Consider the following 25,651-nt stretch of genomic DNA (forward strand, 5'->3'; position numbering starts at 1 on the left):
TTTTTTATGGTCATTAACAGCTTGTTTCTAAAAGCTTACCTACCTTCTAATGGTTGTTGTACAGTACATCTTTAAAAGAAGGTTCCAGTTTAAAGGACAGAAATTCAGTGTTGTAAATATTTATTTTGACTGGTGTTATTCTTTGATTTTCTGTAATATATTCTCTCTTGCCTGTGGTCTCAACATGTGTTTTACTGCTTTTTTTCAGGCTATTTTTTGTAGGATCTCGGGAAGGTCACCTTCCTGATCTGTTGTCTATGATCCACATACAGAGGTTCACACCTGTGCCAGCTCTGCTCTTCAATGCAAGTTATTGCTTTTCTTTTCAACTAATTAGATGGGACACACAGCACAGCTTCTCTCAAAATGGAGCTTCAACACAGGGCTAGAAAAATGTACACAGATATATATGTATAAAAAATAAGATGAGAAAAGTATAAAAGAACTAGTCCATGTACGTATTCTATTTCATGCTGAAATCAGAACATCAGTTTAGCAGAAGGCCATGCCATTAGAAATGTGTTCTGTTTACAATGGATTGCATTTTCAGCCAACTGAAACTGCAACTAATAATTGATATATTGCATATAAAAGACTGAATAATTCCTAGAGCACAAAGTGCTTCTCTCAGATCCTTACTGCATCTAAATGCAGCTGAGAAACCCAGTCCCCTGAAGCAGAATGTCATTTATTGTGATTCAGTCAATGAATTTAGGCAACTTTTTCAGAACAAGAATATGAATTATTGAAAGGAAAACTTAAAAAAAAATTTACAAGAGATAAAATATACTATCATCAAGGTGATTGCTGAGAGAGTAATTTTTTGAGGCATAAAATTATGCCAGACACTAAGGAATATAAGGTGTTACTTAAAGGCAAAACCAGGATAAACAGTAAGTTTCAAATCTTTGTGTTTGGATTCTTACTCTTGTTCTTTTCTGACAGTGTTTTATGACCCTTATTTACCTGGCTGTGGAAGATGTCTTCAAGCTGATTAATTACTTCAGCTTCAGTTACTGGTTTTTTGTTGGTCTGTCTATTGCTGGGCAGTTATATCTACGTTGGAAAGAACCAGATCGGCCAAGACCTCTTAAGGTAATACTTATTTCACAATTGTTTCAAATCCCTGCCTTCTATATAATATAAAAGTACTGTCTAAAATCTGGACCATACATGTTAAGTCTAAAGGTTACAGATTGATCAGGACATAAAGTGTGGTTTCCCTTTGATGTTGTACCATGAAAGTTAGCTTGTCTGCTAGGTAAGAACAAGAGATTGTTGTGTCAGTATACTTCAATAAGTTCAATAAGCACCTCTTCTGTCTGTCCACTGGAGAATGTCTCAAGAGCCTAACCTAGTAGTTAGCCTTTTATCTAGCATCAGAAATCTCTCATTGGAAATGCTCAAGTTAAGTAAGTCTGTGGATCACCTTTAGCTCCGATGGTATCTGATCCTGTAACCTCATACTTTGATACTCAAAAAAGTCAGTAATTCTTGTTTCCCAAGTTTTACTGGTTTTGTCTAAAAACACTTCATGCCACTGTGCACTTTCTTTCAGCACAGCAGAGTTACCATACTTGATTTACTTTTGCAATATTTAGCAAATAATTCTGCAATTTCCTTATAGTTCTAAATAGCCAGATATATGAGAGCAAGAGCAGAGAATTCTACAGGTGGGGCTTCAGACAGAAAAGTCTGTATCACAGTGTTTGGAACTATAGATAGTGAATATTTCATTAACATTGTGTTCTCTTTTTTCTGTCTACAGCTGAGTCTGGCTTTCCCAATAATATTCTGTATATGCACAATATTTCTGGTGGTAGTGCCACTCTATAGTGACTTTATAAATTCAGTGATTGGAATTGCCATTGCTTTATCTGGAATTCCATTCTTTTTCTTGGGAGTCTATTTACCTGCATCAAGGAGACCTCAATTTATTAACAAGATTATGGGTAAGTTTCTTTGTTAGCTGGAGATGTTGTTAGGAATGAGGAAAAGTAAGCAGGTGACTCTTGGTCCGTTCATGGAAACGGTTGTGGTGGGCTGACCCAGCTGAGTACCCAGGGCTGGCTCATCAGGACCCCCAGCAGCACGAGGGACAGAACAGGAAGAACAGGTGGGAAGACCTGCTGGTCAAGTCAAAGAAAGTTTAGTAAGTGAAGAGGGGAAAAAGCCCTGCTGCTGCAAAAGCAATCAATCCCACATCTCACAGGCAGCCCAGTGTGCAGCCAGTCTCCAAGCAATAGCTGTATGGGGAAACACTCCCACAGGCAAACACTTCTTGCTCAACCCTTTTCTATTGCTGGACATGACACCAGATAGCATGAAACAGCGCTTTGCATAGTATGGGTGAGCTGTTCTGGCTCTTCCTGCCAGACTTCCTGCACTCTCCCATCCTGCCAGCTGCAGGAAGAGCTGAATAAGAGGAAAGAAAAGAAGCCTTGATACTGTTCAAACACTATTCAGCAATAGCCAAAACATCAGGAAAAAGTCTTTATTTGAACCAAGACTGATGATTGTAAAAAGCGTGAACATTCTTGGCAGCACAAACTGTCCAGCTTTACTGAATCCATTATTTGAAAATAGATAGATTTTATGTCAGTAAAGAATGGAATTTTGCCTTCTGTTGAATTACAGCAGTTAAATTACACAAATTTCAATTTTTCTCCATCGGTGTTCTTTTATTATTGTCACTGTGTGAGACAGACATGATGAGGGATGTGGTAAGGAATGTTTAGAGCATAACCTGACCCTGAAAGCAGGATGTGGTGCTGCAGTAGTAGAATGTATGTAAATACTCAGTAATCTTGTAGCTTTCCCTGTGTGCTATTATATTTACTTTCTTTATTCCACCAATTTTACACTCTTAATTATAGAGAAAAAAGATTTTACTTCAGTTACTTGGCAGGGTTCCTAAGAAGCAGAACACCCTAGGATGTCAACAGAACAGTTTAAGATTCTGTTAAAAATGAGTGGGACACAGTTATTGTACTAGCTTTTATTGTTTGTTTCCCTAAAGAGAGGTGAAACAGCATTCCTGACAGCTTTCATTAGTCAGATGTGTTTTGTAATTAGAGTTGAGATAGGTGGCTGTTCTAATCTGTCTCCAATTTCTCTGCAGGTGCAGTCACACGAAACATACAGCTGCTCTGTTACTGTGTTTTAACAGAGATGGACCCAAACGAAGAAAAGAAACCAGAAATCAAATCCAAGTAAAGTTTAAGGCCATTACAAGAAGCAGGAGGGAGGATAAAGCAATTATACAAACGAAAGGGAAGAGCTGGAACTGGAAGACACAGAAAAACTGTTTTTGGTGGTCTTTCAGAAATGCAGAAAATATTCTTACTTGCAGATGGATTCCAACGTGGGTCATGCCCTTGTGTCATCCTCCTAAACTGTGGCATGTTTTCAGGGCAGGTTTTCATTGGATAATGATTACCGACTCATTACCTACTCACACAAGCTGTGTGTCGATACAGTTTCTTCTTTAGAATTGGTATGAAAATGGTAAGAGCTAATGGATCAAATTAGATTTCTGCAGAACCAGGTGGTGAAGTAATGCATTATCACATCAGACTAAAACCCACTTTGACTCCAAAGACTAAGTAATTTCCAGCTTAATTCTGATGGATGCTTGCATGAAATGATTTGCTGTACTGTCTCAGTTATTTTCCCAGAAGAAGACTGGTCACAACAAACTACTTCATTTGTTTTTCAGCCCCTAGTGATAAATTAAGTTCTGCTCCATTATTTATAGACTGAACCAACCTTTCTCCCTTAAAGATTTTATTCTGTATGCTACATGGAAATGTATCTGACTGTGGCAAGGATTTAATCAACTAAGTACCTTGCCACTGAAGATTTGATTAATGGTTGATTTTTTTCTTGTTAACTCATTAGTACTTTGTGTTGTATTGTGTTCTCCTATGTTTTAGTTGCATTAAGTTGTACTTTGGTTTATCCCAGTTCCCCCTGTCGGAATGGTTCTGCCCCTGCTGCCTCCTCCCATCCTTTTACTGTCACTCTCCCTACCCCCTCCCCCTGTTCCCCAAATGGGGCCGAACCCTTCCCTTAACCCCTCCCCAGTGCCCTGTCCATCACTCGACAGCCCATCCCCTCCCTCCAGAAACTTCTACCAAGGGCATCGAGTGATAGGCTCAGGCACTGGGGCCCCTCCCTCAGCTGGTCCCTCCCTATTGGTCCCCCCACCTGCCCGTTTCCCTGATCCCCACGCCCTCCTGTATCCCCATTGGCAGGTGGGCAAACCCCGCCCTGGTTTGCCCCTCTTTATAACAGCCTGCACAGCCATTCTGGGGCTTCAGTTGGCTGGATCACTGGGGTTATGAGTGTCTTTTGAGCTCCATAATAAACCTGGACTTGGCCCCAACTGGAGTCCACTCTCCTTCTACTACCGACGTCGTGCTGTGTCTCGTCTGGAAGGTGAAAGCCTGAGCTGCTCTCCCGACCCTCCGAGCAACAGGAGAGTGTCCCTCACTGCCTGCAGTGCCAGAGGGAGCCGGGGTGACTCTGAGCACACGCTCGGAGAGGCGCTCTGACAGCTTTGTACATTTCTGCTAGGTTTTATGAAACTTCCAAAATTAAAACGTTCAGTTTGAAGCCTCTAAACATTTGTTAACTGTTCAGTGAAGACACAGTTGCTGAGTTACCTCAGCAGAGGGAAAATTCCCTTTATAAATTTCAGTGCTGTTGACTAGAAAATGACCATTTAAAATCCCTCAGAAATCACTTTTTCATTCTATAACAGGATTTCTGTGGCAGATACTAGATCTTGACAGCCAAGTAGCCGGGAGAAAAACTAGAAATAAAAACAGAAGTAAAAGGTACTTCTGCAGCATGGACAGGGTGATTAATAGTCTATGTAATTCCAAAGCTGTAAGCCTAAAATCAGGACTATTTTGATACTGAATTCTGGTGCAGCAAAAGGCAACAAGAAGCCTGTTTGTCTGGCAAAGTCAGATGTACTTCAAAAACACACCTGAGTTTTACCTTGGTTCAGAATGCCTTTCTCAGTTGATGTGAGTTTGGCCACATGTATGGTTTTGTGCAATTAAGTTGAACTAAATCTTGAAATTATAAGATTATTGCTGTAGCAATACATACCTCAAAGGGTGCACCACAGCTGCATCAGTAACCTGAATAAGAGTGGGGCTATTTGGATTTTTGCACTGTCTTGTTAACTTTTCTCTGAAGCAAACAAACATACCTCGCCTCCACTCCTTTTTGTTACTACCAGTCAAGACTGATAGGCCTAAGTACTGCTGCAGCCTCCAGTTCATGAGTGACATTGACCAGCTAAGAGCTAATCCTATCAGCTATTTTTTACAGATGCCGGTAGGAGAGTGCTGAAACACACTCCATGTGTCCAAACAGGTACAATGGAATTGTTTAAAGATGTACAAATGCACATTAAAATGGTGACCTGGGTTCAGCTGTGCTAACATCTGTGACCTTTAAATGAGTAAAGAAAACTTGGTAAAAAAATATTTATTTACAATTTAAATGCACATTGTTCTACTCCAACAGTTAAACTACTGGGGAGAGTAATGGACAGGTCAAGGCATTTCATATGCTCAAACACTTGTGAAGAAAGTCACTTGACATTTAGGAACAAATGAAGTAGAAAGCAGTAGGATAGGGTGCCTTCCAGGACTTCACTTGCCATCAGGGCAGACAGGTCGATCTTCTTGTGAAACCTGACATATTAGTCATGACCAGAAGCACTGCTGCCAACAGTACCTCCATATCTGTACATGTGCTACAGGTACAAACTCTTGGGCATGCAGCTTTGGGAAAACAAAACTAAATAAAAGGTCCCTTCTGTCTCTGTCTGTCTGGGAGCCTTTCAGGAACCCCCGGCCAGCCCCAAGTCAGCAGACAGCAGGGGGCCAACCCCGACATGGCCGACGTTGTCTCTGGCTGTGGCTTTTTGAGGACCGTATTTGGTCAGGGAAAATAAAATCTTCTGCATTTTGATAAGACGGCTTTTTGACTGATCATTTATAACACACCCATCTGTGTCATATCCACCAGCTGAAGCTCAGATAGTACATTCTCCTACAGCAGCAAATGTTCACCTTCAGTATGCATTTCATCTCTAAATCAGGCTGTTAGTCAGAACCCAAATCTTCAATCTCATCATATCCAAATTCCTGCAAAACCTCCTGTCGATATTTATCCCATGTTCTTCTCCTGTAACATTGGTCCTCATCACTGAAGCTCTCTTCCGAGTCTGCAGAGAAAGCATCAACACTTATAGATTATCCCTTCTTTTTACTTAAAAAATTAAGTTAATCAGACTAGTTTAAGCTTCTTGAGAAACTAACAAAGTCTGAAAAACTTCTGTATGAGCTGAGGTTTGAACTGTGCTTGAAGGACTCTGGGGCAGAGACTTCAGAAGGTAGAGGCAGTGTTTCACAAGCATGTGGACCCAAGTCACAGATTACTTCTGTAAGCAAGCAAACCTTTGCAATTCCAGCAGCCTCAATTTGACTTCTGATTTTTGTCTTTTCACCAACTAATTTCTCTTCTAGTTCCAAGAAAGATAATCCTCCTCTACACATATTTCACCATTTTAATAGCAGAATGCTACCCCAGCAGTGCTCAGTTAAGTTGCTTTTCTAGGCATGGCATGTTAAAAAGAGGGGATGTATATGTGCACAGCAGGAAAGCAAACAGCATTTATGACAGGTGTACCTTTTTCTCCATCTTCCTCAGCCAAGAATTCATCCTCCTCAGGATAGTCATTACGCCAGTTATTTTCATCATTTTCATCATCTTCATCTTCATACACTTCCTCGGGACCAGGATCATCATTTACCTGTGTGTCAACACAAAACACAATGCTGAATGTCTGTGTTTATAGTGAATGTTAAGAGAATTTTCATCCACTTGTGGAATACTGTAGAGATCAGAAAGAACCAGGGAATACTAACTGATGGCAGGTAGAAGGAATTCTGCAGTGACACAGGGCACACTGCAGAAGAATTCTGAGTTGTCACTGCATTCACCACAACACTTCAAATCTTCTTTAGGCAAAAAAATCAGTGAAGTCATACGTGTACGTGTTCCACTCCAGCATTTCAACGTTAATGTCTAGCTTAGTCCTCCTCACTTCAGCAGTAGTGTAAGAGATCAAGAAGACAGAAAATCATTTCAGGCTCCCAATATACAAGTCAGTTGATCACAGGAACTATACAACGCAAGACTAAACCTTACATTAAGCTTCCTAACTCCACAGTCACTGAAGAACAATTTATTATGAAAAAATATCTCATATGAAGATTAAAGTCAAGTCCTCAAATACTGTAAAAGTTGTGTTCCCCCTTGCTCGTCTTTTCATTCAGTCATATTTACAATGACATTTTAATGGCTGCCTCCTAATTGCAAGCAAGACATTAATCACTCAAGTTTCCTGTGCCAAAATTTAATTGTCAGTCTGAAACCAGACAGATTCTTCCCATTACATGAGCACCATCCCTTCCATTTTGTCATATGATGTCCTGGGATCAACAGTAACCTGCAGGAACGTGGGACTGGCTGTTAAAAAAGCCCTAACACAGAAGTCACTGAGCACACATGTAGTGTCTACCTTAGATGACCTTTCTTGGCATGGCAGCTTTAAGAGCAGAATTTTAAACATCTTTTATTTGTGGTCTTTCTAATTGAGAAAGATTGTTTTTTCTGCACCCTTACCCATTCATATTCTTCTTTATAGGGCTGTACAGAAAGGATATTTTCAATCCAGTCAGGGGCTGATGTTTCCTTATAGTAGATGTCATAAACATACTCATCTTCTTTGTGGCCGTGCTCTTTTTTACCATCTTCAGAAACGTTTAAACGCTCACGGATCATCTCTACTGCATTGCAGAGAATTGCATCTGGATCGGTCTTCTGCTGAGAAAAAATTAAAAATATTTCCTCTAAAGTCATGCAAAGTCTCATTTACAGCCAACAGTTTTCAGATGAAAAGAGAACTTATACATCAGACCAGGGCAAAGAAAAATAGGGTGGTACAAGCCCTTCCTTAGCAGCAGCTCCGTCTGTTTCAGCATTAGTGCACTCAGGATTCTTGTGAAACATTCCAACTTGCAATCTAGTTAAAGCTCCTATTAAATAGTGGGACACTTACAGTGCAAGAAAATTCCCACAGCAGTCTGCCCACATGTGCTACTCAACGGCCATACCAAAGTACTTCAAGTACCCCAAGTTCATAGCTGACCTGTGGCTTTGCAGTGGTTACACTGGAATCTCCCACTGTCTCCTCCTCTTGTATAATATCAAACAGCTGGAATTTCTCACAGCAGTCTGTACTCTTCTCCACAGCACCACTCTCCTCGGGTGAAGCATCCTGCAGTGCTTCAGGCTCGGACCTGTCCCCGTGGGGCACAGCCTGGCCGTGTGTGGCAGGTGCAGCTGTGTGGGTGCCGTCGGGCCGGTGGCTGGCAATCACCCGGTACCGGTTCTCCTTCCTTTCCGCCTGCCTGGCACTGCGGAGCTCCTGAAGGATTCGCTGGGTGCTTCCCAAAGCGGGGCGCAGGCTCTGAGCTGCCTTGTCCCGTGTGATGGCATCTTTAACATATTTCTGAACTGGTTCATTCTGGGAGAAAGGAACAAAGAGGAGGAGGAATATAATGATAACATCAACATAACAAGTCATACTCCTTCCTAGAAGGGATGAAGAACCACAGTACCAATAATCCTAACAATATTCAAGTAACTTCTACTATTAATTTAAGCAACATGACAATCATAATATTCTCTTATTATGAAGGGAGGAAAGCACAAGATACAGAAGTCCTAACACTGTTTCAATTTGATTTTTAAACAACTCCGTGGTACAGAACAGCTCTCCAAACAAAAACACATGCCTTTGGAAGACTGCAACGGACCTAAATTTAGAAATTTAGGGCATAATATAATTTACAGTGTCCTAGGAAGACCATTTCCCAAGACGGACAAATCTTAATATAAAAGGCTGGATGGCAGTTGTTATCCCTGTAGGGCTGAGCTTCAGCATCGCACACAGCAGAAATTCAAGCTTCACTTATTGACTGTTCCGTAGTTTCCAAGTGAGGAACAGTGTAGGAAAGCGAGGGCGCGCACAGCCTGTCACGGAGGTCACTGCGTGCTCTGGGCCGTAGCTCTGCCCTGCCCGGCCCGCGGCTGTCACAGCGCGGGAGGAGCCGCCGTGCCCTCGGTTACCGGCACCGGACGGCGCTGCCGGGGCCGGGCTACTCTGCAGACCACCGTACCCACAGGGCAGCCCTGAAAGACGCGAGGAGCAGCCAGAGAGAGCCACTGCTTTCCAAACCCCTCCAGGAGCATCAGCCGGCCCACTCCGCCTCGCCCGGCCCGGCCCGGCCTGGCCCGGTACCTTGGAGGACACGGTCGCCACCAGCTTGAAGAGGTTGTTCTCCACGGGCTCGGCGCGGCGCCGCTTGCAGGCCAGGAGCAGCGCCTCGGCCGGCTCGGGGCCGCCGCGCTTCCGCCGCACACGCAGCACGGCCGCGCCCGCCATGGTGAGTGCGGGAAGGGGCGGAGCGTCCGCACAGCGCCGGGCCCGCGGCTCGGGCTCAGCGGCGGCGGGGAACGACCGCCGTGTCCGGGACGGGGACAGGCGGTGCCGGGGCGGGCACGAGCGGCGCTCGGGGCGGGCACACGCGGCGTCCGGGGCAGGCACACGCGGCATCCGGGGAGGGCACACACGCGGGGCTCAAGGTGGGCACACGCGGCAGCCGGGGAAGGTACACGCGGCTTGCGGAGCTGCCGGCCCGGGGCTCTGGGGAGGGACGAGCCCGCGGGTTCCGGGCTGGCATGGCGGAGAACGCTCCGGCCGTGCCCCACCGCAGCTCGTTCCTGAGGCGGGGAAGGGCCGGGCCTGTGCCGGTTCTCCCCCATGTGGGCTCCGGGAGAGGCGCCGCCGCCGGCCTGCTGTGCTCTCTTACGGGATGCTCTTTCATGAGGATTTACTGCTGCCCTGGTTTCTTTCCTGTGATGTGTTCTCAGGGGTTACACCTGGATGATTTTCAGGGCCCCCTTTCAGTGTAGGACTAGGTGACAGATTTTAGCTTAAAACGTCCTTAGGAAAAAAGCATAAAGCGGTCACCAGTACTTCTGGCCAAGGCAGGTGTAATGGGGGAAATGTACAAGAGCTAAAGTGATACTTGTTGTGTTTACTCAAAGTTTTATGTTTGGTTTGGTTTTCTTCACAGTCGGTATTTGGTGTATTATACTGAAGTGAAAGCAAAGCTGCACACAATACATAAATAATACAATACAGCTTGAGATTGATCATGAAGACGTTTTGTGGAAGAGCCAATCCAACCACTGGCGCGATGGAGTGGCTGGAAGAGGGTGAGGACTATGACTACCACCAGGAGATTGCAAGGTATGCTTGGAAAAGTAGATTGTTCCTTTAAAGGACACTGAAAAATGAGCAAATCCAACATTTTTTTAAGAGCAGTTTGGGCGTCCGTCTTTGTAGAACTTCCAAGGGAATGAGGTGAACAGACTGTAAATGTCACTAAATATTCCCAGTGGTGTACAGGGTAGAGCTGTCAATGTAGAATGTTGTAAGCCATTCTCAAAGTAGTTTCCTTTTAAATTTTTTAAAAATGTTTTCTGTGAGGCTGATCCTAATACAGTGACTGAGTTGGGACAAAATGCATTGACTAAATTTCTTTTAAGTTCCAGTGCAACATATAACTGCCAGTTGTCTGTTGTTGTTCTTGCTTTTTAAGAGCTTAGTGTAATAGCCAGAGAAGGTGGGAAGATATATTTTGGGGTAATTTTTGAGTAGTGCCACCCATGAAAAAATGGGAACCTAAGAAGTTTAAGTCTTGGTAAAAAATAGGTCATTATTAATCTTTCATTGCTCTGTGTGATTCTATGTGTGTCTCAGGTGCTACTTCACAGCTGCCTGTAGGTCTGTCTGTGCCTTGGGTCTATTGCTGTGGAGAGGATTTGTGCCAGTGGTTCATGAGTTGATTGAGAAACACTTTAGGTCCTCAAAGAGTGTGTCAGCTTGTACATTTGTGGGGCACAGGGACCAATTGCTTTGCAGAATGGAGTATTTCAACTGGAATATCTTTTATTGCAGGTCACGCTATGCAGATATGCTTCATGATAAGGACAGAGTAAGTACTTAAAATGGGCTGATTCTGCCAGGTACAGTTGTTTTTGCTAGAGACGGCTTTGGTGTGACTGCTTGGCACGAGGAGTGACTGTAGGCTGGTTTCTGATTATAAACTCACAGTCAAAGAGTGCAAGATTTCTGCACAAAAATTAAAAACATAAACGGATAAAAGTGTCGCAGCGCTTCTCTGAGTGTGTGCTCGGAGTCACCCCAGCGAGGGACACTCTCCCGTTGCTCAGGGGAGCAGCTCAGGATTTCACCTTCCAGACGAGACACAGCACGATGTTGGTAGTAGAAGGAGAGTAGACTCCAGTTGGGGGGGGGGGGGCAAACTCCAGGTTTATTATGGAGCTCAAAGAAGACCCTTAACCCCGGGGATCCAGGCAACTGAAGCCCCAGAATGGCGTGTGCAAGGTGTTATAAAGGGGAGGGCAAACCAGAGAGGGGTTTGCCCGCCTGCCAATGGGGATACAGGAGGGCGTGGGGATCAGGGAAATGGGCAGGTGGGGGGACCAATAGGGACCAGCTGAGGGAGGGGCCCCGGTGCCTGAACCTATCACTCGACGCCCTTGGTAGAAGTTTCTGGAGGGAGGGGGTGGGCTGTCGAGTGATGGACAGGACACTGGGGAGGGGTTAAGGGAAGGGTTCGGCCCCTTTTGGGGAACAGGGGGAGGGTGAAAAGGATGGGAGGAGGCAGCAGGGGCAGAACCATTCCGACAGGGGGAACTGGGATAAACCAAAGTACAACTTAATGCAACTAAAATGTATAATAACACAACACAACATAAAAGGTTGCTGATTTTTTTTTCTTTTTCACAGAATGTGAAATACTACCAAGGTATTCGTGCTGCAGTGAGCAGAGTAAAAGAGAGAGGTGAGAAAGCAATTGTGCTGGACATAGGGACTGGCACTGGACTCCTGTCCATGATGGCAGCTTCAGCTGGGGCAGATTTCTGCTATGCCATTGAGGTGAGCATTGCTTAGGGCTTGCACATATTCAACATGTTTTTTGTGATGCTCTTATTTTCAGGCTGTGTACTATCTCTGTTGTTTTTGTTCTGAATGAAACAGAAATTCTCTTCACAATGGCACTGTTAATACAAGCAGGTTTTTGGCATACTTCAGTGCTGGGTGTTTTGGTTTCATTGACATAGTGTCTTGAGTACATGTAAGTCTTTAGGGGCATCTGTTGATGCATGTAAAGATATCTTTACTTTTACAAAGAAATGAATTTATTTAATGTAAATGCTACAGTATTAATGTGTATTCTTGTGTTTCAAAAGTTAAATTTGAGGCACCTGATAACTAACATTGAAGCTCTGAATTTTTCAAGTGAGGCTCGCTGCTTTCTTTCATGGTAGTGAATTTCAAACATAGGAAAAGATGTTAATTTTTTTTTTCAGAACTAAATATATTGCATTTTGTGTTGATGCTCTTCCATTTTTGAATGCTGATTTGAGGGGTACCATTTTGTTACACTTGCTATTCACAGGTGTTCAGGCCCATGGCTAATGCTGCTGTGAAGATAGTGGAGAAAAATGGTTTTTCTGACAAGATCAGAGTAATCAACAAGCATTCCACTGAAGTCACAGTTGGCCCAGGTGAGAAGAATAGGCTAGGCGTAAAAAAATTAGCAAGTACCTGAAAAACATGAAGGAATAGGTCTTACTCTTATTTCTTATATATTTTTTTTATTAAAACAAGTGCATGAAGAACATTGAGGGAGCTGGGATGGGTTCAGCTTGGAGAAGAGGAGGCTCAGGGGAGACCTCATCTCTACAACGGCCTGAAAGGCATTACTGGGTGAGAAAGGTGAGGGTTGGCCTCCTCTCCCAGGTGACAGGATGACAGGAAATGGCCTCAAGTTGTGCCAGGGAAGGTTTAGATTGGAGATTAGGAAACTTTTTTTCACAAGAAGTTTGTAAAGCATTGAAAAGACTGCCTAGGTAGAGTCAGCATCCCTGGAAGTGCTCAAAAATGTGTGGATGTAGCACTTGAGGACATGGGTTAGTGGTGAACGTGGTGACAGTGCTGGGTTAGTGGTTGGACTTGATCTTAAAGGCCTTCTCCAATCTTCAGGGTTCAGTGATACTTTACATTCTGGAAAGTAACACTGGAGATCCACTTGGGAAGAAAGTGTTCTGGTAATAGCTCAGTAGCCATTTGTATTTCAAGTGGGAAATAATTTCCAGTCTTCAGCAGACTCTTTTAACAGGAATAAGTTTTTTAATTACTTGCGTGTTCAGGTAGGAGATCTAACATTACAATGTTAATTTGTGTCTTTTAGATGGAGATATGCAGTGTCGGGCGAACATCCTGGTAACAGAGTTATTTGATACAGAGCTGATTGGAGAAGGAGCTTTACCAACCTATGAGCATGCACACAAATATCTTGTACAGGTAAGAAAATAGGGAGTGTGTCACATCTATCACTAGAGAAATTCTTCTGCCTTTTTTTGAAGGAGGATAGAGATTATACAGAACTTAGGCTTCTGTATCCTTTGGTAAATGCACCAGCAGCTCTGCTAGTTTCTTATTCAGTCAATAATTTACTAGATTCATTCCTAGAACAAAGCTATTTGAGTCCATATCATAAGTCACAGGCTCTGAAATTACACCTAGTTGCTTTGTGTTGAAACCAATAACTTGCTGGTTAACAAATGTCTTTCAGAAAGGCATCCAGTTCCGATTTGAAGCTCTCCTTAACAACAACTTTGTCCCAAGATATTTTAAAAAATTATCCTATATTTAATGAGCTTCACCTCCCAGTCATTGGTTCACTTTTGGTTGGTTTTTTTTTTTTTTCTATTGTGCTCTTACTACTCCATATGCATTTTGCATGTAAAAATATTTTAAACACTGTATTTAAATAACATCCTTTTTTTTGGACTTATAACCTATGGGTATGATTTTGGGACTTTCTCTTCTAGATTTTCTAATATTTTCCCTTCATTAAAATGTGGATGGCAGAACTTTTTTAGGTTTCCGTATTTCCATTCATCAGTTTAAAGACAATAAAGACAATAGCACTCCATAATTTTGTACTGCTCTCTATGTAGAACTCTTACTTGCAATTAGTCTTTTTTCTGTATTGTTTTTGGACTTCATCATTGGCTCTTAGTTCATAGTGGGATTTTTAGGACAACTTGTTTGTTTTCCACTCTTTAAACATGGATACAAAGTTGTCCTTGCATAAATATTTGAGCCATTATTTTTCTTATTTTCTCATTGCAATCAGCATCTCTCTTTTATTGTTGCTAGCTTAGTAGTTTTCTGCCCTGAGAAGCTCCAGCTAGATCTCTTATTTCAGAACAAGAATGGAGATGCAAGTTTAACTGAGGCTAGTAAACTGATAATGTTGCATGGCTGATGAAGTAATCTGGCCTTGCTGAGCCACACTGAACAGGACAGATATGTGTATTCTATTTCACAGAGACAAATTGCTCTGATGTTACAAAAGTCTCTAAAATAACTTGCATTTTAGATTTCAAAGCTCCCAATCCAACTTTTCTTTAAATGGGTTTGCATTTCAGTTGATTTAATTCTCACTTATGTTGATAAGTGAAGCTTGTTGAATGTGTTTACCCTCTGTTTTGAACACTCAGGAAGGATGTGAGGCAGTGCCTCACAGGGCAACAGTCTATGTCCAGTTGGTGGAATCCAGAAGAATGTGGTCCTGGAAGAAACTCTTTCCTGTTCATGTTGAAGCAGAGGATGGTGAAAAAATACTTGTTCCACCTTTGGAAATGGAGAACTGTCCAGGTCTTCCTTCTGTTTGTGATATCCAACTGAACCAGATGCCATCAAGTGACTTCAGTACCCTTAGTGGTGTGGTGAAAATGTTCAGGTAAGGGAGACATTGTTTTGTTCAAAATAAAGTTATCCTGTTATGTTGTTCACATAAGCTGTGTATTGAGCTTAAGAAACTGGTGAGAATTTCTAAAGAATTCTTTTTATAATTTCCTTTCTAATATTTCTTTTTACAATTTTCATGCTTCCCTGCAGTGTGGATTTCAGTAAGCCAGTACAGAGTGCTTCTACCTGCTACAGAGTGCAGCTGGAGCCTGTGAAATCTGGCAAGGCACAAATTGTACTTTCCTGGTGGGATATTGACATGGACCCCTCTGGGATGATAAATTGCTCAATGGCTCCCTACTGGGTAAAACCCACTTCTGCTTTGCAGGTAAGATACTGAGCCTTCAGATACCATTGTCAGATGACTGAGCAACTCTTTGGAGTACTGGGGATTTAAGCAGCTCTGCCTTAAATTGCTTAGGAAATTGGCTAATATTTAATGTATTGGAAGATGCTAAATAAGCAAATTGTAGAAATTTTAGCTATGGTATATTTTAGGGTTTTTTTTAATGTTAAACGTTAGAGTCATCTTTTATGTAAAGCTTAAAGACTGAAGCTGTCCTTCCAGATATTGTTATTTCTTTTATGTTCAAGAAATAAAGATTTCTGTATCTTTTTCCTTAAATAGTCTCTATCCTGGTTAAAATATTAGTCTGTGCTTTGCTTCCTTTTAGTTCTTCTATTAAATTTCCAAGTGTCATATTTGTGGTAGTATATTTATACTCTCATTAAACAAAAAAGAGGCTGGTGTAGGAAAGTGCTGGATTGATACAGATAATTACAGAAATACTGTCACTATTAAGTCATATTCCGGTGGTTTTTTGTGAATAAATTTATTAGTAGGATGAACTTAGTCAAAAGGAAGTTACAAAATGATTGTCTACACTTAGCATGTTTGAGAATAAAATTTGAAATTATCATATTGGAGGTGTTTAATCAGCTTAGACAGACTGATCAGCATAGGATATTTGCAGTGCAAAAACCAGCTTTTTGAAACACAAAGTAGTTGTGCTGTGATCAGGGTGACACTAAGGGACATAATTCTGGGTGCATGGGGCTGTCAGCAGTTCAGTACAGGTTTCTAACACAAGCTAACTGTGGAGGGTAAACAGCATTAATAAATGCAAAGCAATTTTGGGTTGTTTTTTCATTTGGTTGCAATAGAAGCTTGGCCAGTGAGCAAGCCAATGGCCTTGGGTTTATTCTGTTGCAAGAAATCAATATAACTCAATCTGTGATATTGGTCTTTATTCAGCCTTGCTAAATTGAACAAGATTCTTGAAATTAATCATGCATTTTCAAAGTTGTGCCCATTCTTCCTAATTGATTTCCTGCTATTTGTTTGCTTTCCATTTGCTATTTATGAGTCAGTTTCTGAGTTTTTGTGTATTAACCCTTTTCAGTGGAGGGATCACTGGATGCAGTGTGTTTATTTTCTTCCACGTGAGGAGCCAGTTCTGCAGGGTGAGAAGTTGCACCTGACTGCCTGTCGTGATGAGTACTCTGTGTGGTACAACCTGCAGAAAGCCAGGTAACAATCTGTGGGAAAAAGGCTGCTGCCTTCTTACTCCAGGCTGGAATACTTGCTGCACTTAAAGCTCCTCCTTTTGTAGAAATGCAAGTTTAGAACCTAAAGAGTAGAAAAATATTAAAGGCTGCTTCAATGGAAATGGTAATTGCAAAGGTGGAAAATACACATTATGCATAAAAACTCAGTTGGACTGCAAGCTCCTGCCTTGTACCTGGTTCCATTCTCTGACAAAGAAGCATGAAACAATCATGGCTGATTCCTGGAAATCCTAAGATACAGCACAGCTGAAGTGGCATACAGGTAAAGAAGTGAAATAATTGCCTTTCCATTTCCATTTTCTATTTTCCTAGTCAGCACTGCCTTTTTGAGATTACTGCCTTACTGCCTTCAGATTAAAGAACATTTAATCATGTTGGTTGTCATGGCAATTGCGGCAAACATTTTTAAAACCAGTGCTAGCTTTAAAATGTCTGAATCTGCTGTGCCTTTTTTATTTAGGAATTCAAAATCCGAACCAGTAGCTGTTTGCTGAAAGGGCAAAGCCTAAAGTACCTAACCATCACAGTTAGTGGTAAAGTGGGGGATGGTTCTTGGTTTTGTCTTTTAAAGCAGGTGAAAATTCTTTTTGACCCCTCTTCATTTGGAAATGCTGAGTTACAGAAATGTCTCTGGAGAACCAGCAACTTCAAAAAAGTGACAGCAGAGTTCAAATTCATTACTGTGCATATCAGCCAAAATGCATCAACGTGCCTCTTGGCAAAAATGTCTTCCTGATGCTGTGGTTGATACTACATTGATATTTTTTCCAGAGAAGGGGAGAATAGAGCAGAGGAAGAGGAGCACAAAGCAGATGTCTGTGTGGAGTCTCCTGTCTGTAGGTGTCGTGCCCATCTGCTGTGGAACAGGCCCCGCTTTGGGGAGCTGAACGATCAGACCCGAACACGCCGGTACATCCAGTCCTTGAGGAAAGTGAGTGCTTGCTGCCTGCAGGCTCTGTTGCCCTCTCTGAGGGATGCACACACTGCTTTATTTATGGGATTATTTATGGAATTTGTTTGTCCCCTGCAAAGGACTTTGCTCATAAAGTGTATTTTTCTTCCATCAGCAGATGGGAGTTACGTTTTGTCTTGAAAACTTTAGTATTAAATTTTTAGATGATAAGCAGCCATTTTTGCATTGGATTTGTAGTAGCTCTGTGTGTTTGTTAGACATAGTATTGGTAGTTGAATAAAGACATCCATTACATTTTTGAGCAAACTTTTTCAGTCCTAAGCCAAGGGCATTACATGAGAATTTTTTTGCAGTTATTCGATATGAAAGTGTATAAAGTGTGGTAAACTTTTCCATCTGGAATAAGAATAACAATGACGACTTGTTTTCTGTAGGTTCTGAAAACAGATAGTGTTTGCCTTTGTATCAGTGATGGCAGTCTGCTGCCTGTGCTGGCTCATTATCTTGGAGCAAAGCAGGTACAGTACTTTGTCCTGTTTTTCAGATCTTTGCATTTTAGCTTGGTGTTTTTTCTCTTATGTAGTTCATCCCTGGTCAAGCTGAAGTCTAGGAAGATAATAATTACCAGATTGGACATTACCAATGTATAGTTTTGAGGGAAAGTGCTGTTCCTTATTCCCCACTGCTTCCTGTTTGCCATCTTGTTTCTTGTTTCTCTGAAGAAACTCTAGGGATCTAAATGTCGGGGAGGGTATTTTTCTTTTATGTTTGCAATTCCATAATTACATTTATTACCTAGTCTGGAGTGGAAGATCTGTAAGAGCCAGGTAGGAAGCAGTGAGAGTACTGGGTCTGTGTGTAACTGAGAGCTGCCTGCTGTCTCACACACATAAATGCCCTACTTGATGGGAGGCTCTTTAAACTAAATCTGTTAGAGTTGAGCTGAATATCTGGGAATGTGTAATGTAATATAACCCTGAGGAATGTAGCATATTGCCTAACAGTTCATCAGTTTTGGATAAAAACTAATTTTTTTTCTTGTATGCAAAGGGCTTCTGAGCACTTTCCAGCTGATTCTGTCAGGTCATGTTAAGCAGTATTTACAGTTTGGCACAGAGGTGATATGTCTTCATTTGTTCATGAGTAAATATGTGCTTAGGACAAATTTAATATGCTGTGTCCAACTTCAAAATGGAAAATAAGTATTTGCATTCTTTTGAGGGTTTTTTTGGGTTTTTTGTTTTGTTTTTTTTTTTTTTCTTGTATAGCTGTGAAAACAGAAGTATTTAGTCTGTAGTTTTGGGGGGTGTTCTGTTCTTAAAAATGTTCATTATAGTGGGAATATATGCATGGTTCTTATAAACTGTACTCACCAAGGCCATCAGAATGTTGCTTCATTCTTCAGTTACATATGCTTTTAATTAAAAACTATAAAGCTAGTTTGACTAACTGTGTATTTTCTTTAGGTGTTTACATTAGAAAACTCTGGAGTGTCCTGTTCTGTCATGGAGAAAGTGAGTATTCAATTTTCTGTTAAAGCTGGATCTCTCCTTGCAGATGCCTCTTGACTTGTCTGCTTGAGATGATGCTCTGCTGCTGCCATTGCCTTGGTGATGAAAGCCTGGCTGTTTGTTTTTCAGGATTAGTGAGAGCATCCCAAAGCTTGCACCAGTCTCACTTGGCAAGCAGCATCCAGCAGTTTTGTCTTCCAGCTGGGACATGTTGGGAATGTTTGCTCTGCCTTGGGGAAGGGCAGGAAGGCTCTGCCAGTGCAGTGGAGGCTGTTCAGGAGAGGCAGCTGCTGCCTGAGGAGTGACTGGAAGCAGCTTCTTGGAGTGGCTGTGGCTCCTTTAGTTGGCCCTGTGTATTTGAAAGAGATCTGGCTCAGCCTGTGGCTCAGAAGGGCAGAACTGGGGATGGTGGGCAAGGGAGGGCTGGAGCCTGGTCTCCAAGAAAAGCCAGATATGCAGTGTATGCACAGTTGAAGTGATCCTTACCTTTCTTGATTATCCTTCTCATATGCTGCACAGTACAAATGAATGAAGGTGAGACAACTTTTGTGCTACCTGCCCTTTTAGATAGATAAGGGCACATCCTTTAGTTCCCTAGATGGGATATATTGGCTCTAGGTGCATGCAGCCTTCAAGAATAGACTTGTTTCATCCTCATGAGTTATGGCAGGCAGTTTTGTTAAAATTTCTTTCAGCTGCTTCAGGTTTTTTTCCTAATTTATTTTCAATAATATGTTATTTTGGTCCCAACTGTGGCTTTTGATAAAGACAGTGTGTTGCTTTTTGATTCTAGTTTTTTAAAGCAAATCATCTTGAAGGTAAAATTAAAATAATAGAAGCTCGTCCTGAGTTGCTGAAGCCTTCTCATTTGGAAGATAAAAAGGTATGTTACAGTTGTCCATTATACTGAATTTCGGGGGTTGGTAGAGAGCAGAAGGTAAAAATTAATTGTAACCACAATGAATTCTGTTATATCCCAATTAATCTAAAATTAAAATGGTTCACACCATGTGCCACTAAAATAAAAGCAGACTAAAGAATGTGGGAGGGTTGTTGCTTTGTTTTTGAAGGGTCTGACTTTCCCTGCTGCATAATTGCCCCAGTAGTTAAGGCAGATTAACTGGTTCTACAAGGCTGTAGCTCTTTCACAGGCAACTCAAGAAGATTGCAATCTGTTTGGAAGTAATAACATGCTACAAAACTTCAGAATTCCATGATTCATTACAAAGCCTTCCAAACTCAAACTGCAATATTTTCTCACAAACTTTGTTGCAGGAAAACTCAATTTAAAATGTGGTAGCTAAGCCTACACAACAATGTCCAGTGTGCTGTACATGCAGTGTACAATAATTAAATCCCTATGGAGCAGTCTAGATGATTTCACGTAATATATTGCACTGGCAGATCTAAACAGCCTGTGTTGTGAGGTGTTGTTCTTTATTATAATGCTTTTTATCTCTTCCCTCCTTTGCCAAGATTTCTGTCCTTGTGGGAGAGCCGTTTTTCACAACAAGTTTGTTGCCATGGCATAACCTGTATTTCTGGTATGCCAGGACAGCTGTGAGCACTCACCTTGCCAGCAATGTCACTGTCCTACCTCAGTCTGCTTCTTTGCACATGATGGTTGTGGAGTTCCAGGTGAGATTGTTCAGATATTTACACAAATCCACTTAAAACTGAGTACTCTGCAGTTTACTGCATCTTAATACTGTCCAGTATGTTCTGTACTTACCACCTGAGAAAAGAGTATTTGCTATCTTGAAGGGCAAATTTTGGTATTTCAGCCCTCTCTTGTCAGCAAATTAACTCGAGTAATTTTGCCACTTAAAATAGGAGGGCTGCATGTTTTAACATACTTACTTAGATTAGAGATTAGTGAAGCATGTGACAGTTGTGGTTATTTATAATTTTAATATGTATATTATATATAAATATATGTATAAAGTAGATATTCTGCAACATATAAGATTATGAAATGAGGCTTTATAAGACTGTAGGCAGGATTCCCAATTGTATGTGGATTTTTTTAACTGCCTGAGGCTGTGCACAGTTCTGAATATGAGCACAGAAGATTATTCAGCAAACAGCAAAATGTGGAGTGGCATTCATGTTACCTAAGCCTCAGTTTTATACTTTCATGTACAGGGTTTGTTCAGAGATCATTCCACATTAAATTTTTGGTAGAACATTTAACTTTATTTTTGTTCCAGTAGGCTACCCCAAAGCTATTGCTTTAATTTTACATTATCTTCTTTCAGTGGTGAATCTAGACTCAAAGACTGGAATCTGTGGGATTTAAAAAATAACCTCAGCATTTACCAGTTCTTGTTTAGACAGAGGGAACAGACACAGTGTTGCAAGGTCTCCTGCAGAACCAGTTCTGTAGGCTGTTCTGTCCTCTCAGAATGGACATGTCATCATGATTAAGCAATTAGCAGAACCAGGATCCAGGAGAAAAAAAAAAGATGGAATTACTTCAGTTATGAAGTTAAGAAACTTGTTTCATCCATAATTGCATTTAGGAAGCAGGGTGCTGCCTGCCTGTTTTGGTCCAGAGACTCTTGATAAGTCACTCTAGTTCATGCTGTAGTCAGGCAGAAATTACAGCAGTATCTGTTTAAATGTGGGGTGGTCCTGCTGCCAGCTTGTAAAGCAGAAACATTTGAGATTAACTGTGACAATGAACAGGTAATAAAATGTATATATCCATGTATATATTATGAATGTTTGTTCTAGTAAGAGACCATTAATGAGATCTAAGAAAAGGCAAATGTTGAACTGAGTCTGTCTGTCCAGTGGGTTGCTGAAGTCAATGAGAGGCATGGGATGAATTGGCTAAAATGATCTCACACCACTTTGTGGGGCTAAAGGCAAGTGTGGTTCTCTGGTAGGCTGTGAGATGTTTGATACTACTGGGAGCACTTACCTGTGCTGGATAGTGAAAGTGGAGGGGCTGTGAGGGTTAGATCTTGGCAAATCCATAGCTGTCCTAAAGTAAACTACAGACAGATTGTAAGAAATGTTCTTTAGAGGAGTTGAAAATAGTGACTGAAGAATTAACCAACTTTAAAAAACCTTTTCCTAGAATTATCTTCTGATTCTTGCAGGAGTTGTAATGGTTTGGCAATATATACAGTTTGTGGTTTGCTTTTGAATGTCTAAGCTACAGCTAAAATTATTGCAAGACTTCCCATTTCCTTTGATTAAGCCAAACAGAATCCTGTTGTTTCTTCCAGGATTTATGGAGAATCCGGAGTCCCTGTGGCACCTGTGAAGGTTTTGATGTCCAGACTATGGATGATATGATCAAAGTAAGAAAATCAGTTTCACCACAAATCTTAGCAAAATAAAAATTCAATAAAGCATTTAGTGACAGTTGAAAAACTTGTGTATTAGGCAGAGCACCATTGTTTGAGATTCATTTGTATCAGTTTCTAGAGCTTTGCTCTAGATTAATTTGGAGGAGTACAGGCAGTTGTAGAGTGGAATTCATGTTGAGGGAAAATTTCAGTGCATTATGTTTTGAAAGTGCCTATTTCTGTTTCAGGGCTGAGGGCCCCAGTCACAGCATTTGGTTTCATGCATGTAGGACATTTTCTCCCTTGTGATTAAGTGCACTCCTGCCCTCTTGCAGTTTTATTGCTTGAATGCTCTGGGTTTGCATTTCTGTTGTTTTCAGTTAATTTTATTCCTTCCTTTTTTCAGGATTCTCTGAATTTTAGGGAATCCAAGGAAGCAGAACCTCACCCTCTGTGGGAATATCCCTGCAAGTCACTCTCAGAGCCCCAGGAAGTTTTGACATTTGACTTCACAAAGACTGTGCCACAGCACTGTCTCAGCACAGAGGGCTCTGTGAAGCTCTTAAGGTCAGTTTCCTCACTGCAATAAATATTCTTGTCATCATCCATTTCTTTACCTCCCAGTCAAGCTCATTAGAGGAGTTGAGTTTAGAGCTCCTTTAAGAGTATTACACTTAACTGGTGCAAATGTACTTGGCAGTTTTTAATAATGTGACCTAAGATTGTGGAAGTTGCCCTGACACAAGCTTCCTGTGGGTATTCACGGTAGGCTATAACAATAATACAATAATGTTTGATATTATTAGATTAGATAATATACCTCTGTTTAAAGAATAACATTTTAATAGCTCTCACCATGATTTAAAATTGAAATAGATTAATTTACAGTTTAGAGAAAATAAAATATTACCTGAATGTTTTCTAGTGTTCCTGTTTGTTGCTTACTGCTGAGTTCTTGCAGAAAAAGCTTCTACTTAGCTTGTCAAATTATTGTGTTTAATAATTAATAACTTATTATGTTTAATATCTTTAAAATTATATGCTAGTAGCATATAATTGTTGTATATATGTTAATAGCTTTTAATGTATATGTTATTCTTCCTTCTAACTATAATCCTGGCAATCTTTACATTTTGCCACATCTTTAGATACTTTCCAGTATAACTGTGGATTGTACTTAATTCTGTTCAAACTTGAAATGCTGTTAAGAATTTTAAAATGAGAAAGTTTTATTTTTTAACTATCTAGAGCTTACCTAGCTCAAACACTGCAGTGTTTCTCATTAAACAAAATCCAAGCTTCCACAGACTGCAGCGCCCTCCGTGTGGGTTCTGTGTGCCTTTGCAGCAGTTGTGTTTACAGGCAGCACAGTGACATTACCTCTGCCTCTTGTGGAGCAGGTGCTTGAAGTGACACCATGTGTGTGGTAAATATTTCCTCTGAATTCAGAGTCAGTAGAAACTGGGGTCTCTGAAGGAAGTTCTCAGTGTTTGCTGTGTAATTCAGGCCATGTTACTCAGCGCTGGTTTAGTGGCTGTGCTGCTGAGCAGATGTAGTTGTGACATGTTCTCTTCCTTGCCTCGTTTTGGATTTCATATCTGCAAAGACTTTGAAGGTTCTGCCCCCAGTTACCAGCTCAGTCAGCTGTTTAGCTTTCTTTCAAGGAAGGAAGTTGATGCTTTTGCAGCTCTCACTTAAACACTAGAGCAATGTTCAGGCTGCCAGGATTGTGTAAAGTGACAGGTTTTATCCTGCATCTCTCCCCAGGAAAGGCAAGAGCCATGGAGCAGTTCTGTGGATGGAATATCATCTCACTGCTGATATCTCTGTCAGTACAGGACTGATGCAACTGTCCAATGAAAAGGTATATCTTCATTTTAATTCATTATGTCAAAGTCTGTAGGATTGCAGGGGGTCCCTGCTGGCCACGCTTGGGTTGTGTACTACCCCTTCTCACACTGTGTTACCAGATTTACTAAAAATATCTGTTCATGTTTTTATGGGGAGCAAGGGATGTGCCTTAAAATGGGAGAGTGTGATTTGCATCCAGATGCTCCCTAGGTGGGAATTAAATTCAGAATTTAAATGGGATGCTAGGTCAAAGCAGAGTTTTTTCATACAAATAACCTCAGTTTAACAAAAACAAATACTTGGAGGGGAAGGAGTAAGTATTTTTAGTATTCTATCTCAGTATTCTTTGACCAAATCCATTTTTAAGTCAGTGACTTCAGTGTGTGGTGTAGCAGATGGGATTTCAAGTTATGTGTTCCATAGTGGAGTGGATAGCAGTGTAAATGACAACTGTTGATCATTGAGTGCTCAGCTGGGAACAAGAATTCTTACTGCATTGTTACTGTGTAATGATAATAATATTGAAGATTTTGACTGCTTTCACTTTTAACTCTCTCCTGTAGGGAAACTGTGAATGGAATCCGCACTGCAAGCAAGCTGTTTATTTCTTCAGCTCTGTTATTGAATCAGAAATTCTGTCAGACCCTACTGCTGTCACATATGATATAAAGTTTGACACAAAGACAGGAGAGATTGCCATGGATTTTCAGCTATTATAAAATCTTTTCCTCCTGCTCATATTCCTAAATTATAATAAACATACAGTATTTCCTTTTTTTGTACAGCAGAGGATTTCTTTCATTGTGTTCACAGAGCAAGCTTTTCTTTAACATGCATCTAACCTTTTTGGGTTTGTTTCCAAAATACAGTTAGTGAAGTAGAGAGGAACCATTTCTTAGGGGCAGGTATTTTTGTCAGGGTTTATATACACATATACACACAGGCTTTTCAACATCTCTTTCAGGGTTTTACATAGTGTTTAGGAGTACAGAACAATTATCTGACCATAGCAGCTGGTTATTGCATGGCATATCATTGGATGAGGACACCAGGCCTTACCCTGACTTTAGAGAAAAGTGAGTTAAACACATCTGTTTCTAGGCTGTGCTCTTGACACTATAAAATGGGAAATAATCTCCAGACTGCACAAAAAGAAATCCCAAGTCAAGCTACATATGTACATTAGTACATTTAATAGGGAGAAGGAAACAGCCTAGCTGCTGTCAGACTTGTCTAAGTTGTGGCTGGTTCTAAGCTGAAATGGCCAGGGAATTAAACTGTGGTGCACTGATCTGCTGCTGCAGCTGATGATCCGAGATGCTGCATTTCTGAAAGAGTCCTGTGCCAAAAAGTGACCAAAATCTGGAAAGCTATATATTAGAAAGGATATATTCATATTATTGGAAGTGACAAACTGATGGTAGTCTGACCAGAAACTAAAGAAAAAGAGTAGTGGGCAAAAAGCAAATCTTTATGAGATACATAATCAATATATGAT

The 25,651-nt window shown here is 41.1% G+C and overlaps 3 protein-coding genes across 8 annotated transcripts in view; 2 read left to right on the forward strand and 1 right to left on the reverse strand.

Annotated features, from left to right (window-relative positions):
- The window catches only part of SLC7A6 (solute carrier family 7 member 6), a 36,803-nt gene extending 32,712 nt beyond the window's left edge, over window positions 1–4,091 (forward strand). For all 4 annotated transcript variants that reach the window (XM_084215453.1, XM_084215451.1, XM_084215450.1 and 1 more), the window contains 4 exons: window positions 209–305; window positions 946–1,095; window positions 1,769–1,952; window positions 3,122–4,091. In XM_084215453.1, the coding sequence (XP_084071579.1) occupies window positions 209–305; window positions 946–1,095; window positions 1,769–1,952; window positions 3,122–3,216 (526 nt within the window). In that variant the 3' untranslated portion in view covers window positions 3,217–4,091. The remainder of the gene's footprint in view (window positions 1–208; window positions 306–945; window positions 1,096–1,768; window positions 1,953–3,121) is intronic.
- Window positions 4,092–5,490: 1,399 nt separating this feature from the next.
- Window positions 5,491–9,717, reverse strand: SLC7A6OS (solute carrier family 7 member 6 opposite strand). Of its 2 annotated transcripts, none has more exons than XM_084214865.1 (5): window positions 9,395–9,717; window positions 8,240–8,617; window positions 7,714–7,914; window positions 6,715–6,838; window positions 5,491–6,250 (listed from the first exon to the last, which is right to left on the reverse strand). In XM_084214865.1, the coding sequence occupies exons 1-5, from the start codon at window positions 9,707–9,709 to the stop codon at window positions 6,129–6,131; spliced, it is 1,140 nt and encodes a 379-aa protein (XP_084070991.1). In that variant the 5' UTR covers window positions 9,710–9,717; the 3' UTR covers window positions 5,491–6,128. The 2 variants fall into 2 exon arrangements, with proteins under 2 accessions (XP_084070991.1, XP_084070992.1); XM_084214866.1 differs by having other exon boundaries at window positions 7,714–7,911; window positions 9,395–9,711.
- PRMT7 (protein arginine methyltransferase 7) lies at window positions 9,422–24,906 on the forward strand. Of its 2 annotated transcripts, none has more exons than XM_084214864.1 (18): window positions 9,422–9,539; window positions 10,233–10,408; window positions 11,120–11,156; window positions 11,975–12,124; window positions 12,648–12,756; window positions 13,443–13,555; window positions 14,761–15,002; window positions 15,161–15,338; window positions 16,414–16,541; window positions 17,351–17,510; window positions 17,927–18,010; window positions 18,959–19,006; window positions 19,797–19,886; window positions 20,480–20,641; window positions 22,240–22,314; window positions 22,709–22,869; window positions 24,070–24,166; window positions 24,717–24,906. In XM_084214864.1, the coding sequence occupies exons 2-18, from the start codon at window positions 10,314–10,316 to the stop codon at window positions 24,870–24,872; spliced, it is 2,085 nt and encodes a 694-aa protein (XP_084070990.1). In that variant the 5' UTR covers window positions 9,422–9,539; window positions 10,233–10,313; the 3' UTR covers window positions 24,873–24,906. The 2 variants fall into 2 exon arrangements, with proteins under 2 accessions (XP_084070990.1, XP_084070989.1); XM_084214863.1 differs by lacking the exon at window positions 9,422–9,539 and adding an exon at window positions 9,650–9,738.
- Window positions 24,907–25,651: the final 745 nt, after the last annotated feature.

The sequence above is a fragment of the Fringilla coelebs genome (assembly GCF_963513975.1).
Source record: "Fringilla coelebs genome assembly, chromosome: 14".
NCBI lineage: Eukaryota > Metazoa > Chordata > Aves > Passeriformes > Fringillidae > Fringilla > Fringilla coelebs.